Source organism: Triplophysa dalaica, chromosome 8 (genome assembly GCF_015846415.1).
Source record: "Triplophysa dalaica isolate WHDGS20190420 chromosome 8, ASM1584641v1, whole genome shotgun sequence".
In the NCBI taxonomy this organism is placed as follows: Eukaryota; Metazoa; Chordata; class Actinopteri; order Cypriniformes; family Nemacheilidae; genus Triplophysa; species Triplophysa dalaica.
The window spans coordinates 22,741,593-22,760,239 of NC_079549.1; the positions used below are offsets into that span (position 1 = coordinate 22,741,593).

At 38.9% G+C, this 18,647-nt stretch overlaps 1 protein-coding gene across 3 annotated transcripts in view; it reads right to left on the reverse strand.

Annotated features, from left to right (window-relative positions):
- The window catches only part of slc4a3 (solute carrier family 4 member 3), a 52,369-nt gene that overhangs the window by 13,563 nt on the left and 20,159 nt on the right, over positions 1-18,647 (reverse strand). The window contains exons 2-10 of one of the 3 annotated variants that reach the window (XM_056754219.1): positions 16,894-17,133; positions 15,998-16,154; positions 14,555-14,802; positions 13,853-14,025; positions 12,983-13,203; positions 4,820-4,962; positions 3,857-4,037; positions 2,258-2,393; positions 763-928 (exon numbers count right to left, since the gene is read on the reverse strand). In XM_056754219.1, the coding sequence (XP_056610197.1) occupies positions 763-928; positions 2,258-2,393; positions 3,857-4,037; positions 4,820-4,962; positions 12,983-13,203; positions 13,853-14,025; positions 14,555-14,802; positions 15,998-16,154; positions 16,894-16,923 (1,455 nt within the window). In that variant the 5' untranslated portion in view covers positions 16,924-17,133. Of the gene's footprint in view, positions 1-762; positions 929-2,257; positions 2,394-3,856; positions 4,038-4,819; positions 4,963-12,982; positions 13,204-13,852; positions 14,026-14,554; positions 14,803-15,997; positions 16,155-16,224; positions 17,134-18,647 lie in introns of all 3 variants that reach the window. The other 2 variants (XM_056754220.1, XM_056754218.1) reach the window with 2 other exon arrangements.

Sequence of the window (18,647 nt, forward strand, 5' to 3'; positions counted from 1 at the left end):
TATAGATCCTTTTGATAGATGGTTTCATCGGACGCACGCTCCTCGCCAAAGTTTACTTACAGTCTGTGTTTGTTTATCACTCTGGCTAGTGGCTTATAATAAAGCTATTTATGTTTTATTTAATTTATATTTTATTGTATATTAATTGCATTAAGAAAAACAATTTGTTGAATTTTATTGTTAATTCATTTATTAAATACACAAATTGTTGCCATACAACTTATTCGCATTTAAGTTTAGCCAAGATACTGTTCTACTACTTGTTATCAAAAATAATACTAATTAGAGATCCTTTTAACTTGTTATCTAATGTTGTTTTCTTTTTCTTGTTATCAGAAATAATCTACAGGAACTCTATTCTTTGAAGATGTTTACCGGAAGTTACGTTCGGACCATAACTTTTGATAAAACAGTATATAAGCTTATAGCTGCAAATTTTTTGAACACTGATCTCTCTCAGTGCACACTGAATGGATCAAGTTCTATATAGTTAACACAAAATCGAAAATTAATTTCCATACCTGCATGACTTTCTTTCTTCTACAGAACACAAAAGAAGATATTTTTAAGGAATGTTGGTAACCAAACAACACTGAATCCCATTGACTTCCATTTTAGGAAGACAAAACCACTGAGACATGTCTCAACAGATCTCCTTTTGTGTTCCGTATGAGTTTCAAACAACAAAGAGGTAAATCAAAAATTGCAGGAATGTTATTTTTAAGTGAACAACACTTTAGAAACTCATTAACAACGTCACACCTCTTTGTCATGTTCTGCCGCTTTGCTGTCGTGCATCTCCGCGTGGTCCTGAGACACCAGAGGCAGGCTTGTGTCATGAACATGATTGTGGTTGTGACGGAAGCCGCTCAGACTGGTGACAGAGTGGTTCCGATGGAAAAGTCCTTCTTTCTCATCGTTGGGGTGACTGCACAAGAAAAAGGCAATTTTTAAATCTGAAAAGCCATTTTTCACGTGAGAACGTCGAAGGCGTCCAACCTCCTCTGATCTTTATTATTCTTGAAAATCTTGTTTAACCTGTCAACCCGTGAGTATATTAGTTCTGCTCTGTGAGACAAATAATCGTATTCTTGTGTTGATTTGGCTCCACGGGGACGGCAATTTCCTTGCTTATCTCATCCAAAGAGGCAACGTTCCATCTTCGCTTTCAATATTTGCAAAGCAAACACAGAACCATACATGTCAAGCTATCAAGATGTGAAGTGCAAACCAAGCCAAACCCCATCTCCCCCGTTCCCTCGCAGGAAAACAAGCCAAAGCAATCAGTAAAAAATGCTCAAGATGAGGGAAAAGCAACATGTGGCTAGATAACATCAGGGAATATTTAAACAGAATACGAGCTCCTGGTCAAAAAATCCACCACCGAGGCAGTCGGATGAATTAATAGAAGCCTTTGTTATTTTCTACAATAAACCAATCGTTCATTCACAGGTTTAAGAATGTTTATCCCGCCCGGCTCAGTTACACGCCGGTCATTATTTCATCACGCGGCGAGCTCATTACGGCTGGTTTGAGGTTACGTTACGCTCCAGCCAAACTGCTCACTGAAAGGTCCGCAAACACACGAGGAAAACAAAGACACAAGGTGTGACATAAAATAATGGACTGCGTTTGAAAACGTTCCCAAAAACTTGAAAAAGGATCGAGTCGCTAATGAGCTAACTTATAGAATTTCACCTTGATGTACTTTTTCCACATTAGAAAGACATATTTCGTAATGTAGGGATTTGAAATGTTCTCCCGTGAAAAGCCACATCTGAAATGATGGGAAATGCCGTAGACAGGTTTAATCACCAAAGGCTTGCGTGTCCTGCGACTAGTTTTTGACTCTTCATCATGTTTTATAGCTTGGCACAGTCAACGCCAATAGCTGACCACAAATGTGATCGGCGAGCAGATTCAATGTCCAATTTGCAGCAATTAAATGAATATTTTTAGGGGAAAATCACATTCTCTCCAAAACTATATCTCTATATTTCATTTTGTATTTCAGCGAAAAATAAAATGATTTGAAATTGAAATGTGGTAGGCTTAGTAAATCGTGACATTTTTTACATCTTTGGATTGAACCAATACGCGTTTGTCCACTATGACTATAAAAATACATCAGTCATAAAAAACCTCTGTTGTGTAACCACATCACCTCACTTAGCAGGAAACCAATAGACGCAGCTGTTGTGACAAACGACATTGGCATCCACTTTGTTTGGAATATTGACGTGTGAACTCCACTAACCTGTGTTTGAGCAGCAGGGCTCTCAGCACGTTGGGTCGATCTTCAGCTCTGATCTGGTCCGAGATGATCATGGTTTCCACCAGCAGGTGGGCGATGCCAGGCAGTGTGGTCTGATCCAGGTCCAGCATGATGGCACCTGGGTAGCAGAACACAACGTTAGTCACACTGGCAGATGTGCAGCATATAATAATGAGGTTTTTAAACACCAATGTTTGATCATTTTAGTGGGGATGAAGAGTTTAGTGTACTTTGTAAGAACCTAAATTATAAGACTCACACACAGACAGACAGACAGATAGACAGAGTAGGTAGATGGATGGATGGATGGATAGATGGATAGATTGACAGAGTAAACAGACAGACAGACAGACAGACATTGATTGGAAGATAGATAGATAGATAGATAGATAGATAGATAGATAGATAGATAGATAGATAGATAGATAGATAGATAGATAGATAAAGCACGCGGCATGGCCACATGACAGCAGGAGAAGGAGCATGCGCAGACGTCACTTTCACTTGTAAGCAGGAGAGAGAGACCATAGGTTCGCGAAGTTCAGGTGTTTGTTTGTTCACTGCTTTCGGCTGATGCATGTTATATAAACGGTGGATATAATGCTGGATTTGGAGATTGTTTGAAAATTATATATGGAGCCGTCCCACCGCTGGACATGAACCGCATGCGGTGAGTGAAACTGATGTCTGTGTTTTGTTGACAATGGGTGATCAAGTGCTTTGGTTCAGTCTACCCCTCCCCCCCGCACGCGCCGTATGTTTTCGGAAACAATCGTAAAGCTTTATCTATCTTTTATAAATGTGATCAAACTAAATACTCTTTGAGGATACAAAGTATGCAATACTACTCTATAGTTACTCAGGATTAATATGAGATTAGCAGAAACCCTGTGTGTTGCGCCCGCTTTATAAACAGCCGATGATCATGGCCGTTGTATCATGTCAATCAAAAGAAGTCAGGAAAATGCTGCGGATTTCTGCTCTGTATATAGAAAACGTCACCAGTTTGATAATCATATGTATCATATGAATTAATAACATAAAAAAATTGAGATATGAATTTAATCTTCAGATTCGTTATCACTCTGAATAATCGACATTGGTGGAGACATTTAGTAGCAGTGCATCTCTATATAATATGTATAATTTATGCAATTATTAGTGAATGAGACCCATCGGTAATGTGACCAAGCCATTTATCGTGCTGTCATCACTGTACCATAATATTACCCTCATGTCTCTTTTACCCCCCTGCCGCTGTTCTCTAAATGTAGCAACCATGTTTTTTAACAGCCAAAACAACAGAAAGTCTCTCAGACAGACACATGTTTGGCCTGAAAATTCTGCTACTCGCCAGAGGTTGTTTATCTTGTTATCCCTGCGTGGATAATAATCAGTTTTCATGGTCACAAAGCGGATCTGCCCAAGAGAGTTTAATCCATTTTCAAATGTACATGTCAATTTGAATTGTGTCAGTCATAAGACACAGGAGATTTATCTAATGCAGAGTTTGTCAACAAGGTCTGCAGCGTGCGGAGCAAGAGTGATAATGATGGGCCGGGCGGGGAAATGGATTCCTACCATGTGTGATGGTCCTGCGGAGCTCCAGCAGGCTCCGGAAGGACAGGGAGGCCACGTGCGGTTTACCCCAGCGATCCGTTTCCTCCTCCACATCCTCCTCAAACTTGATCCAACGTGCCGTCTCCTTCCAACGCATCTGCTGGTTTTTATCCACGATCAGCTCGTTGAGCTCCACAAACACCTTGGAGAGAAAGCACAGTGTCAGATTCACATCATAAAGCATTTTAATGAATCACGACCAAAGTGTTTTGAGGAGATTCAGATTATTTAGGAACCATTTTGGTGGTGTGTCTGGCCCTGTTAGCACTTATTAACACTTTAAATGTTTACTGACCAAACAACTAAAATCTTGAATATGTTGAAAGTAGCTCCGGATAAAATGTGAGCCAGGATTTCTCCTCTAGACCGATTACATCTTTAATGAAACATTTTTTTAAAATATTTTTCTAGGGGAAAAAAGAGGTGCGAGTCTGACTGGCTCGCACTGACAGTAAAAATATTGTTTCACTGCATTGTAGTTGTGTATCTTGTGCAAATTCAGAATAAATTAAAAACTTGATTTAGAGTTATTATAGTTTTATTAAAACTTTATACAAGCTTTTAATTTTAGATTTAAATTTTTCATGTTAATTTTAGTTAAAGTTTTAGCAATTTAAGGTTATGCTTTTGTCATTTTATTTATTTTTGTTTATTTTTATATTGCTATATAAGATTAATACATCTTAGTTTTATTTATTTTTTTGTTCATTTTTATAATTTTAGTGCTTCAAACCTATATCAATTTATTTTTTGAGCCAACATTTCAGTTTTTCATTTAATTGAAGTTTTCCAATATTTCTTTGGTCAATATTTGATTTGATTTTAATGAACAGAAAAGTTTTCAAAGTTTTAATTTTAGTAAACTAAGATTTAGTTAATTTAATTTTTGAATTTTAATCCTTTCATTTCTCATCCTATTCTCACCTCGTGGGGTTTTTTCTCCATCCTCTTTCTTCTCTTCAGACTGGACAGAGGTGGAGAACTGTTGCTCATTCGGGGAATTTGACAACGTGATGATTTCTTAACCAGGTGCCGTCTAACCCCAGGATTGTCCTCAAATCGGTGACCTTAAGAAAAGTAAATGTGAAGTAAACAACAAACACAACAGATTGCTGTAAAATGGCGGCTGAGAAATTTGCATACAAATTGATCAAAGATGAGATTTGATATGAACAGAAAAACTAAAAATCTCAGCCTCCCAAAATAACAAAGGAACACGAGGCAATCTCAGCCGAGTGCAAATAAGAGGCGAAAAGACGTTCTTTAATGGTTAAACCTGCAGGCCTTTAAAAAAAAAAAGCTATGATTTAATATTGTATCATTTCAACCCCCGACTCGAAGTTTTTATTGAATTTGGGATAATTGAAGCGCTATATTACGAGAAAGCCTCTTTCTCCAGCTGTTCTGAGTGCCAAGCAAAAGGCAAAGGCTCTGGAAGGGTTTAGGCCTGCCAGGACGGCCCAAGCCTCAGCTGGTTTGTGTTGTCCCAGTAGCCCCGGGATGTTCAGTAAACAAAGTTTGTTTTCTTTCCGTTCATGCCTCATGCCTCCAACCCCCCTCATAAAATAACAAAGCTCCACATCATTCTAACGTCCATACGCTCCGTGAGCTGGGTCGAACTCCAGCGGTGAGGAGCTAACAATATGGTGGCCGTGCCTTTTGGCTGTCCTCTGGTTGTGCTTTTCATGGCAGGAGCGCAAATATCCCGAAGAACAACACGACAGCCAAGTTTTCATCAAAACACCAGAGGGTCAAACCAACACGTGTGTTTAACTCATAAAAGTGCTGATCTCGAGTCAAACTTTTCATCTGTCGTCCCCTATTATGTGTAAATGACCTATAAACACACAAAAAACAACTCATGCTGACAGAATAAACATTGAATAAAATGTCTAGTTGGTACAGGTGACAGACACACCAAATACATTTCTAATATCTTGGCACATGTGGATTTCTCTTTTTTAATCATCTCAGGCATCCACATTTCTTGGTCCAAAAACCAACACATTCCAGTTGAACGATCACGGATTGTGTGTACAGCAAAATAGGTCAGTGAGTTTGAGATAGATTTATTAACTTGAACTTAAACTACAACCATTTTTTAGTTGAAAGAAAATGAAATATAGGTCCACTATATATTATATATAGTGAAATTATTTGAAAATAATTTGAAAAACTTCAATGGAAATGTGAAATTTTGCCTTTGCAATAAACTGAAAAAAGTTAAACAAATTAAAACTATATCGAAACTAATATAAAATATATGAAACCTCAAAAGGAATATAAAAAAATAAACAAACAGCAAGGTAACAAAAGCCTATAAAAATAGCTAAATAAACTAAAATTAACATGAAAACTTCAACACAACAAAGACAGTTTTGGAACAATGTGAGGGTGAGTAAACGAAGACAGAATTTTTATTTAGGGGTGAACTGTCCCTTTAAAGCTCTACGAAACAAAACGTTGTGTCTGTATGTTAAGCATTTTGAGCTGACTTGATGTCCTAAGTTTAATACTCATAGTTTCGGCTTTACAACAAACCCAAACCAGAATCCTTACAATAACCCGAAACCTGTCTTAGAGGGACGTTTCACCCTAAAATGAAGGTTCTTTCTTCATTTACACCCTCATGGTGTTCCAAATCTGTTGAAATGGCTTTGTTCTGATGAACACAGAGAAAGATATTTGAAGAAATGCTTATAACCAAACACTTCTTGGCCACCATTGAGAACCATAGTGGGAAAAAAACTCTTTATAAATTTCTTTGTTTGCTGAACACAAAATAAGATTTTTTGAAGAATGTCGGAAAGCAAAACTGGAGCACGTTTGACTACCATCCACCATTTCCTACTATGGGGGCCAAGAACAGTTTGGTTACAAGCATTCATCCAAATATATTTCTCTGTGTTGTGTGTTCATCAGAAGTAAGAATTGTATACAGATTTGGGTGTACTGTCCCTTTATGTACTGTAATGATCGTGTGTGGGTGGGTGTGGGGGCATGAACGTTCAAAACCCATCCACACAACTGTGTCATGTGACTGGAGGTCATGAAATGTTTCATATCAGTGATCCGCTCGCAGGACTTTGACATTAATTAGTTTATATGTGCATTGAGAATCAATAAAACAGCTCTGTTTGGAATTCCCAGCAATCTATTTTCAATGAGAGCGAGATCTATAACGGATTAAGAACGGACATTTACAATGTCGTAAGCACAGTCATGTTCACGGAAAAACCTATTGGATTTCATCAACAGCCGCCTGCTGCAAAGTCCAGCTCAACAACTCATTACATGTTTCAAAGCTCTCTCAAAGCCATTGAGTAACCTCAACCAAATTACAGACAATTTATAGAGAGAAACAACTGCAAAATTCCCTTTAAAATGATGTAAGTGTGAAGCAAACTGGAGGTCGCTGTGACATTTGCCTCAAACGCCATCATCCGCGAATCTAGGTGCGTTGGAAAATGTTACCGTTTATCTCGCGTCCAACTTTTAACAGTAAAAGCCCACTTACAATTTGGTTCGACTGGAGAGCCGAGGTGTGAGTGAATGGACTCCAGAAGGTCATAATCATCAAAATCAAGCACAAACTCCTCAAAGTCCTCGAAACCATCCAAAGTGAAGCTCCCCACAGGGTTCTGCGGATCCCCATGATCCCCCTTTCCGGTCTCCACACCGGGTCCTTCCCCCGAGCTGCCGTCCCGGTCTCTCTCCTTCCCCACGTCTGTCATCTCTGCGTCTGATACCTCCGGATCATCCAGGATTTCACCCTCTTCCACACCGCAATTTTGTACCTTCGCCCGTTAACGTAGCGGGACACCGGAAACCCTTCTTCTGGGTTTTAGGTGCTTTCCAGAATTACAGGACGAGCGGAACTCTTGTAATCAATTGCATTTGCAATCCAATTCCGCTTTGATAAAAGAAATTAAGCAAAATATTTAATCCACAGTTTGCTGTAAGATCCACCTAATGAGACATCCTCGATATTTCTGAACGGATGAGTAATAGTTCATTGAGACGTGTTTGGATCACCGGCCAACTGCAGTGTTCCCTCGTGTGTGCTTACGTACAAGCAAAGACAATGTTGATACAACTGAACTACTTTTTAGGTCTCGCACTAACCCATTGGCTGCCTCTCTGGTTTCCATGACGTTGACGATTGATCCTGTGACTGCACGAGTGACGTTGTCTCTTTGTGCACCCATCGCTTGGATATATCGCAGGCCTGTTACATGAGCAGCACAGGTGAACCCTCAATCCAGAATGCTGAGAGAGTCCTTAACATGGTGCCACGCATCACACGCCACCTTCTCCAGATGACTGATCTCCATGGAAACCACGGCTGCTCCTACCAGGTCTCAGCGGTTACCTGCCCGGTGCTGGGACGCCCACCAACCATGTGTTCAACAGCCTGTAAATCTACAGTTCTACATTCTCCAAAAGCTGCACATTTATTGCTTAAAGGTTGAGTGTTGACATTCTCATTTATGTTTGATCAACTTGTTTTTCTCCTAAAATTCCTCAAGGAAAAGTTTATTTAATTTATTTTATCATTTTTGGGAAAGCTGTGTAATGTCGAGTGATCTCATCGAAACAACAGAGACCTTATTTGTCTGGTCTTATTCCTATTGGTTCTCTTAAATACAATGAATAACTCTCAAAGGGATAGTTCAGCCAAAAATGAAAAATCCGTCATCATTTACTCATCCTCTTGTCATTTTAAACCTGTATTACTTACTTTCTTCTTCAGAACACACGAGAAGATATTTTAAAGAATGTCGGTAATCAAACAACGATATTAATCATTGACATACATGTCCATACAATTGAAGTCAATGGGGACCAGTGTTGTTTGGTTACCAACATTATTTTTAATATCTTCTTCTGTGTTTGCATAAGAAAGGAAGTCATGAGGGTTTGAAATGACAAGAGGAATTTTCATTTTTGGATGAACTATCGCTTAATATCAAATTTCCTTAAATTGCAATTCATCTGGTTGGGTAAAATATTTATTCCTTTTTTTAGAATTTCACTGCGCTAAAGAACAAATGACAATAAAGGTAAGTTCAGTCATATGTGCCGATGTCTTGCAGATGTTTCACGTATGAAACGAACGACAAAGGCACATATCCAGCTAGTGTGACGTAGGCTTTGAATTCAATGGGCTGATCCAGTGTGTTGGCCTGGTTTGTAATCGTCTGCAGCTCGACGGTCAATGCTTCCTCTCTTCTGAAAGCAGGAAGGGCTGCAGGCATGTTTTGTGAGGGATAATCAATTGGAACAGTGAAGTTAATTACAGCCAGAGGGCTTACACGCTGTGGCAGCACCGCTGTACTCACTAACATCCATTCATCTGGACGAGGATCAACTATTAAAGGGATTCTTCACACAAAAGTCATCATTTACTCCCCCCAATGTCATCCCAAACCTCTATGTAACTCTTTCTTCTGTGCAACATAAAAGTAGATATTTTGAGAAATGTCTCTGTGGTTTTGTGTCCATACAGTCAATGGGCACCAGTGTTGTTTGGCTACCGATGTTCTCTACAATATCTTCTTTAGTGTTCTGCAGAGGTAAGAAACTCATACAGCTTTGAAATGACATGAGGGTGAGTAAATAATGAATTTTCATTTGTCATCAATATTGATACTTTATTACAAGGCTCGTTGGTATGTTTGATTCTATTTGGCCAGTCGTGACATTTGTAGGTTATCCCCAGATAACAACTTCTCAAAAAACTAACACACTGTAACCCGGATGCAGTAAATCATTTTGAGAGGTTTTTTGGTCACACTTCAGTATAGGGGGAAATTCTCGCTATTAACAAACCATTAACTACACATTTTCCCCAATAACCACTTAATTTGCTTCTTGATAATAGTAAATTAGGTAGTTGTTTGGTTGAGGTATTGGGTAGGATTAGGGATGTAGAATATGTGCTTTATAAGTGCTAATAAACAGCCAATATGTCAACAATTGGCATTCTAATAACTAGTTAATAGTGAGCACCCTATTCTGAACTGTGACCGTTTTTTTGGAAAAATGAAATATAAATATGTCTTTTAATAACACATATGACATTATATTTACAAATGATTCAACCAAATTGCCTGTTCGTGACATGTAGCCTGTTAACTGTCACCCGTTCCATGTACGGGACACCTAAGTTTGCGTCATAATTGTGCATGTAATTTCTAATCGAATCATGACAAACTATATATCATTGGAAAGGTCTTACTAGGACTCTAGAATACAGATTTTTTTATGTTTTTTTATAATTTATGTAGGGAGAGTAATTGAGAGTATTTTTTATCAAAGATTAACATATATATTTTTTATTATTTTTAACAATAAACCTAACCTAATCTAATGTAGTGCCCTGCAAGCAAAGACAGATCCAAGTGTTCTGCATAGAACTTAAAGGGACAGTTTATCAGAAATACAAATTCTGTCGATAAAAACGACAATGGTAGTCAAAAGTGCCCCAGAACATTTGCTCTCCTACATTCTTCAAAATATCTTCTTTTGTGTTCAGCAGAAAAAAATAATTGTATACAGATTAAAAACAACTTGACGATGAGTAAATGGTGACTGAATTTTCATTTGGTTCTTTAACGTCTAAAATCAACAATCCACTGAACTCCAGATTTTAAAGACGTTAAGCCTCAGTAAAGCTGTGAGGGTTCGACTGTTCCCATGGCTTAAAAACCACTGCACGGAACGTAACCCAGCAGAACAGCTGGGAGGGCAAAAGGATCATGGGAGGCCCTTTCAACAGACCCCTTATGTCAGGGGAACATTTACAGCTCCACTTCTAAAAAAACACAGACATGTGCGGTAGATCTTCTAGATGTCGCACGATGAACGGGAACACTGGGAATTTTGAATTATGCTTGGACTGAATGAATACTGTTCATCGTTTATGACAAGAGGTTGCACACCTAAATTTGACAGGCCAGTCTTAACTGAAGCTCCACAACATGCATACTGTATGAAATAAGGCCTGAAATTCTGTAGTTAGTGAAGGAGGTGGATAAAGGGATAGTTCACCCTAAAATGAAAATTCTGTCGTCATTAACTCACCCTCTTGTAATTTTATACCTGTGTAAATTTTTGTGTCCCTTTACCTAAACATCTTAGCATTTAATTTAATGAACTACAAGTGTAACACTATATTGTAAATGACATTTGCAATACAAAACATTTAGACAAGTATGGTAGACATAAAGCAATTATGTTTCCTCGACGAATCTAATCCTATTGGTTAAGCTCTAACATGTGACCGTACCAACAGCTCCTGCAACAAACCGAACAGTTCAACCGTTTATGTTACGACAATCAAGAAGGTCATGACCCCTGAAGTAAGACAATTCATCATTTTGTAGAAAAGACATGGCTTCAACAATCGTGTATCTTTAAATGCCATGTTAATATTATGTTAAATGATAGCCAGCTTCCTAACATATTGTTATTTCTACAAAAAAGTCTTATTATTTTTGCCTCTAACCGTCAGGAAAGATGGTTGTACCAAGAGTCCCGTATTCATGAGACGTACGGCAGTATTCTTGGCCTGTCATGCCCTATAATCATCTGAGATTACTTTATTAGGTACAGTCATTAATGTTAAAACAACAGGAAGCAACTTCAGTAACCCAAACCACATCTGAACATCTCTAAGTCTTGTTGTTTACAACCGCTGGAAAAGGAGAAGAAAGTAGGCCATGTGGTGACCATGCCCAGCCAATGATACCGCTGTTCTGCTATGCACCACAAACACATTTATGACCTACGGACATGAATACCCAAGTTCCCCCAAACTTTGGGGAATGCTTGCCAACGTAGACCTCTCAGTCCACAAAACAAACTTCTCAAGGGCCAGCGCCGTCATCATCGCTCCGCTCCTCTGGAGAAAGACTTTAATGAGAATTCGTAGAATTCTGGCTTTGGCTTGTCAAAAGCTATAAACCCGGGCGTGCTACCCAGCTGTTGGTGTGGCTCCAATGACACATAAAATCAAGCATGCTTATCTAATTTTGTTCGAGTTACTGCGCTGATCTCAATTAAGATGGAATAACCGCAACAACATGAGAGCTGTCGAATTGAATCTTAAGTCATTATGCCTTTAGAGACACTACAAAGCGCTTTGGATTTTACTTAGCTGGAGACGGCCCAGGAGGAAAGTTTTGTTATAGCAACAGCTCATCCAAACGTTAAAATCCTCTCGTTATTTCAAGTCATTCTAGATTTATTTACGCTTTTCTTTAAAAAAGAAAAATAAGTATTTTCTACATAATGAAGGTAAAAGTGATAGTTCACCCGAACATATCAATGCTGTCATCATTTACTGACCTTCGGGTCATTTTAAACCTGTTTGACTTTCTTTCTCAAGCAGAACACAAAAGAAGATATTTTGATGAATGTCGTTAAGTGGACCCCATTCACTTGCATTGGTTTCATGTCCGTACAATAGAAGTCAATAGGTTCCGGTTTCAAAATATAATTTTTTGTCTTCTGCGTACGAAATAAAGTCATGAAAGGTTCGAAATGACAAGATGGTTTGTAAATGATGACAGAATTTTCATTTTTGGGTGAACTATCACTTAGTAAACTGAGGATAGGTTGCAACTTGCAAGGGAACAAAACTAGGACTAAATATATAGTAGATTGTGAAATAAATCTTAAATCGTTTGCATGAGAAACAGCAAAGTAAAATATTTTTTATAAATATTCTTTTTTTTATCCATCCATCCATCCATCCATCTTCTTCCGCTTCATCCTGGGCCGGGTCGCGGGGGCAGCAGTCTAAGCAGGGATGCCCAGACTTCCCTCTCCCTAGACACGTCCTCCAGCTCTTCCGGGGGGACACCGAGGCGTTCCAAGGCCAGCCGGGAGACATAGTCCCTACAGCGTGTCCTAGGTCTTCCCCGGGGTCTCCTCCCGGTGTGACATGCCTGGAACACCTTCCCCGGAAGGTGTCCAGGGGGCATCCGGAAAAGATTCCCGAGCCACCTCAGCTGGCCCCTCTGTTTGAGAGGATTTTGGGGTGAACCATCCCAGATCTGCTTCAGAATTCGTTTTACTTACTCTTCATGTCATCCAGATCAGCGCTGGCCAACATCTGAGCCTCGGCCTCATCAGTAGGAACCTTCTGGTAGACAGCCGTCTCTATGGCGGTCATGCTGCCAATGCAGATACGTTCTCGCAGGTCGTAGCTGGTCCGCTGGGCTCCAGCCGGCCGGTGGACGGGCTTCCGGCGAAACCAGCCCCGTGTTGTCATACTGGCCGGTTCTGGAGATGGGTTACACCTGTAAAAGCAACTTCATCTTTAATATTGTCTTAAAATGGGTAATGCCCAAGGGTTTAACGGGGTCTTAACGAATGAGCCGCTATGATTAATAAAACAGTTACATCACAATAAAAGCTGCAATATACATTCACAAAAAGGTATAAAGGGGGAAATATCAGTCCACTGCGAGCTGCATAAAGCCAGTCAACCAGCAGAGGGCAATAAAGTACAACATTTCTAAATCCTTGCTTGCAAAGTCATCATGCTTTTTCACATCATTGTATTGCTTATGAAAATTGCATGAGATCTTTGAAATTGAAAGCACATTTATCCGCTGTGACCACCAGATTACTGTGGATCAGATGAGAGGAATTACACAGTTTAAAGTGTTGATAAAGATGTGGAGCGAGATATGTATTCTAGAATATTTAAGTACAAGATTGCAAATCAGAAAGTAGGATTGCTATGCTAAAAAAAACACCAGGTCATACCTGTTATGAATCATACCTGTTTTATGTATTTAATTATCAGATATTATTTATTAGAATGATCTTGCTTGGTCTGTGAACACCTTTCACTGTGCTGTGTTTTACCTTTTTTGCTCCTGTAAAGCTGCTTTGCAACAATGCACATTGTGAAAAGCGTTATATAATTAAATTGAATTGAACCTGTTTGAAAGCTCTTTCGATTCTCTGTCCGGCGGTTCGTGCTTTTCCTCCTGCTCCTCCATTCCGGCCGGGTTAGGTGGGGTCTCTTCACTGCTGGGGGGTCTCTCACTCTCCATATGGAAGCTGGTGAGAGGGAGGTCGGCCGCCAGATCTTCCTCACTTCCCAAACTGAACTGTGAGATCACAACACCTGTCACCGTCGGCCCAAAGTCTCTCTCACACACATATCCTTTCAAAACCACAACGATCCTTGCAAGGACTGGCCGACGCAGTTTAAATATCATTTCTAATATTTTTCCTTCATTTCAGAGCGACAGGCAAACCATTTTTTTGTAGCCAAGTACTATTGAATGTTAAAGTTATTACATTTGTGTTTCAGATAAGTGACTCAGGGATCAAGTCAAACAGGTAGAGAAATATGATTGGCTGTCTCACGTCAGAGCCTAAGTATTTTGTGTCTGAGATATTCCATTTATTTTCAGAAAAACATGTTTAACAGGTTTACTGCAAAATAACAGCAAATGTATCGTTTCATGTCAAAACATAAGCATGTTTACGTTTCCACACATATGACTGACGTCACTGACACAAAATGTGTGGCAGATCATTACATTATTTCATAATATTCCACCAACACCGTATATTGTAAACAAATTAAAATGTCACAAGTTTTCCTAATCTCAGCCAATGACATGAAATCACCTGTGGCAGCTCTTCAGATGGCTCAGTGGGCGTGGTCGATTGGCACCGCCCCTCTGCCTCAGACTCAGCCTCCTCTTCATCAACCTCATGAATTGTGGGTGTGACGTCTGACGGAGGAATGGACGTCTTCTTTTTCTTCCTCTTTTTCTTTCGTCTGCGGTCCATACTGAGCACCCTCTTACGGAAACGCTGCGGGGGGAGGTGGGTGGACAGGGGGTGATGGGTGTGGTGGAACGTATGCCTGTGATCTGTGTATAAGATGAGACAAATTATTATTTTTACAAACTGCCTATGGAGACTTATGTCTCTTGCATTGACCTTTAGCTCCCTAACCAGGCATTTACAAATATGTCAGAGCATCATTTTTTTATGAACACCACAGGAATTTAACAAACTTCCCGTGTACTTGACTTCTTTTTCGAAGCTGCTAGCGTCTCTTTTACATTATAATCTTATGGAGTAAACCCTGTTTTCAAAAAACGTCCTGAACGCCAGTGCCGGCAACTTTTTCTGCAGCTCAGGGAGTCTTTTCAAGTTTTAAAAAGTTAAACTTTTCTGAATAAAACGCACTACGTCAAGCTCCTTTTCACAGCCAATGACAAGCGAGTAGTGTGTCGTTTGCATAACAACATGCGAGGGAGGTGATAGGTCGAGCAGGATCAAGCTCGAAAAATAAAATGGCGGCCGAAACGCCGGTTGGAGGATAGTTTTGTATAAATGTAAGTTGAACTTTCAATAACTTTTGACTTCATTTCTATCAAGAAATTATTATTATAGTTTTTAAATATGTGATTAGTTATTGCAAATCCACTCTCTGTTTATAATTCAAATAGACTTCCGTTACACTGCCTATCTGCTTCTCTGGGCTGCATTTTTGCACAGACGCAGCCTCTGAAGTCATGGCGTTCGGCTGCTATTTGCTTTTGTCAACTTTTTATTGTCAAAAAAGACGTCAAGTGTGTTCATGGCTGATATCATATTTTCTGCAAAGCTGCTTTGGAAGAATGTGCATTGTAAAATGCACCTTACAAACAAAAAAACTGACTGATTTTGAACAGTCAACACATCATTCCCATGGAAAGTAAAGCCAGGGTGACCTATTTGATTAACAGCTTTTGTTATCACAACATTCATTTTATAATTCATTATTTTCAAATCCTGGTACACAAACACATATTTAGGATGTCTACCTGCTCTAAAATACCTGATTCAATTCATAAGTACCACGTGAGCAGACTGTTTCTAAGGTGCCTTCCTCAGCATTGTCCATCTGATGGAAACTTCTTGTAGGTTAGAAAGGCAGTGGCATTTAAAACAAAAAACTTAAGATTTGTCTTCCATCTTTACCTAAACAATGTGGCATGAAGATTATAGGAATGAGGAATGATTTAAACAGATAGCATTATGTACTATTGGTGGTGTGACACGTCGGATCGTACTTACACTCAAAGTCTTTCTCGTTGTAGCTGCGACCCATTTTATCTGCGCCATTGATGGCCGACTCGGTAATGATGTCCCCGAACCTCTCCACAGACAAGGCCTTCTCCCATTCCTCATCATCTTGACCTGCTGGGGAGCTCCTCTCTTCCTCTGACAAAACCTGCAGAGATCCTTCGGTGTCAGACTGCAGAACTACAGCTGCTTAAGTGCAGAAGAATTATACAAAAAACCTTGAGGCCAGATGATGCACAGTGAGGATTTTGAGCAGATGTGACAACGCCTCCATTGGCGCTCCCTCACAGCACTAAACTGCACTTCTGAAATAATCTACCGGCCATTTCACATTATGATTTAAAACACAAATGTGACCCTGGACAACAAAACCAGTCATTTTTTTCAGAAAATTGAGATGTTTACATCATCTGAAAGTTGAATAAATACGCTTTCTATTGATGTTTGAGTTGTAAGAATAGGACGATATCTGGCTGAGATACAACCGTTTAAAACTCAGGAATCTGAGAGTGCAAAAAAAATCTAACTATTGAGAAAAGCGCCTTTGAAGTTATGAATGAGAGGCACTGTGGCAGGCCATTCACTCACAAAAACAAAGTTTTTATATATTTAAGGTAGGAAATGTACAAAATATCTTCATGGAACATGATCTTAATATCCTAATGATTTTGGTCATAAAAGAAAAATCGATAATTGTGACCCATATAATGTATTTTTGTCTTTTACTAAAAATGTTCCCGTGCTACTTAAGACTGGTTTTGTGACACAGAGTCACATATTATTTTGTTCATATTATTATCATTTATATATTGTTTTTTATATGTTTATAATATTGCATTTGTATTTATGGGGACTTAGCAAAGAATGTATGTTTGTTAAAACCCAACCAGCTTATTTTGTCTGCCATAACCAATCATTTTCCAGCACAGCGACAATGAAGAGGCCAATCAGATGCATCCAGCGTTTGACTCCACAGCTTTGAAGACAAGCATGGAGTAAAGGAGGGTGGAGGATAGCGTGATGATGACAGGTTACAAGGCACCCGGATCAGTCAGCTAAATGTCACCATCTCAGCAGAGAGCCAGCAGCCATCCCATCAATAACCAGAACTGCATTCAGCATCACTACTGTCATGTCAAACAAACACCTGACGCTGAATAACTCGTGTAACATTAAAGCAAATATTATAATTAGGAGCATAATTATGTTGCGTCATGACATATCATGTATTTATCATAGCGCTATGCCATGTTTTACAATATGACATCTCAATCTTATTGAACACATCCTGCGTCAACTTATTTAATGTTTTTATTGTATGCTTCAATAATATTTGACTATAAATTTCCTTTTTCCAATTATGCTGAAAATATTGTGATAGTGCTTTGTAATTGTTAACTCGGTACCATGTACCATATAAAGAGTTTGGTTTCAAAATGAGATAACTCCGTTTTTTGTATTATATTGTCATGATTTTATTGTGTTTAATTGTGTTAGTCAGCTGAATTGTTATTATTATTATGTCTTAAATCAAAATAAACAAATTGATAGTATTAGGAATGCACAATAAAAACATGATTTTTGAATGATTTTAAAACTGAGTTCTCATTTTGGAAGCAAACTCTTCATATATTCTTAAACTCATAGTCATCTGTCTCCTAAATCTTACTCACATACACACCGATGAATACAACGAATCACTTTATATAGAATCAATTGTATTCCTCTGAAATTGAAGCCTATCAGTTCTGCACTTTTATCTCAGTTCTTCCAATATCTTTTAACTATCTCAAATGAAGATGACAACATTCCCGGTGATGCTGTGGGAGGCTGTTCCTGTCTCTAAACCGTTTGTGGCTGAATCTCACAAAATCATGAAATTGTTGGAAAAATGTCTTGCTACAATATGGCATGTAATGTGATAAGGAATTCTATATTATTTTCACATCGCAATAGTAAGAATCTAAGAAGTTCTATTGATAATAATGGAAATGGAAATAAACATACATTTAGCAATTTCTAGTATGGAAATATATTTTGTAATTTTTTTTTTTGTTAATAAAAAAAATATATATGCCTTTTTGTCTATACACAATGTTATTTAGTAGTCTTTCATTTTTTGGTCCTGGGGTGAGATGCAAGCTGGACATGTTTTAATTCTCTCTCTCTCTCTCTCTCTCTCTCTCTCTCTCTCTCTCTCTCTCTCGCTCTCTCTCTCTCTCTCTCTCTCTCTATCTCTATCTCTATCTCTCTCTCTCTCTCTCTCTCTCTATCTCTCTCTCTCTCTCTCTCTCCATCCCCTCCTGTATTGTCCAATTCTCTCGTGTAATTGGTCCGTCTTAATTACCATAATGTAACAACAAACAAACAATGCAGGGCTTTTAGAATAAAACTTTTTGCACAGAGCTTCCCACCGTTTCTGTGCTCACAATGAGGTTGAGGGACCCGAGCGCCATAGGCTGTGCAGTCAGAAGCGTCTCTTTTTGTGTAAATGTTAATGGCTGGAGCGATACAGAAAGTGCTTCTAATGAAAGATACGCATTGAAGCTCTCTTCATTTCAACTGTGAGGTGAATGCATCATAATGGGTATTCAGTGAGGGCTGATAAATGTGTTTGCTGTTAGCAAGCGTTCTGGGTAAA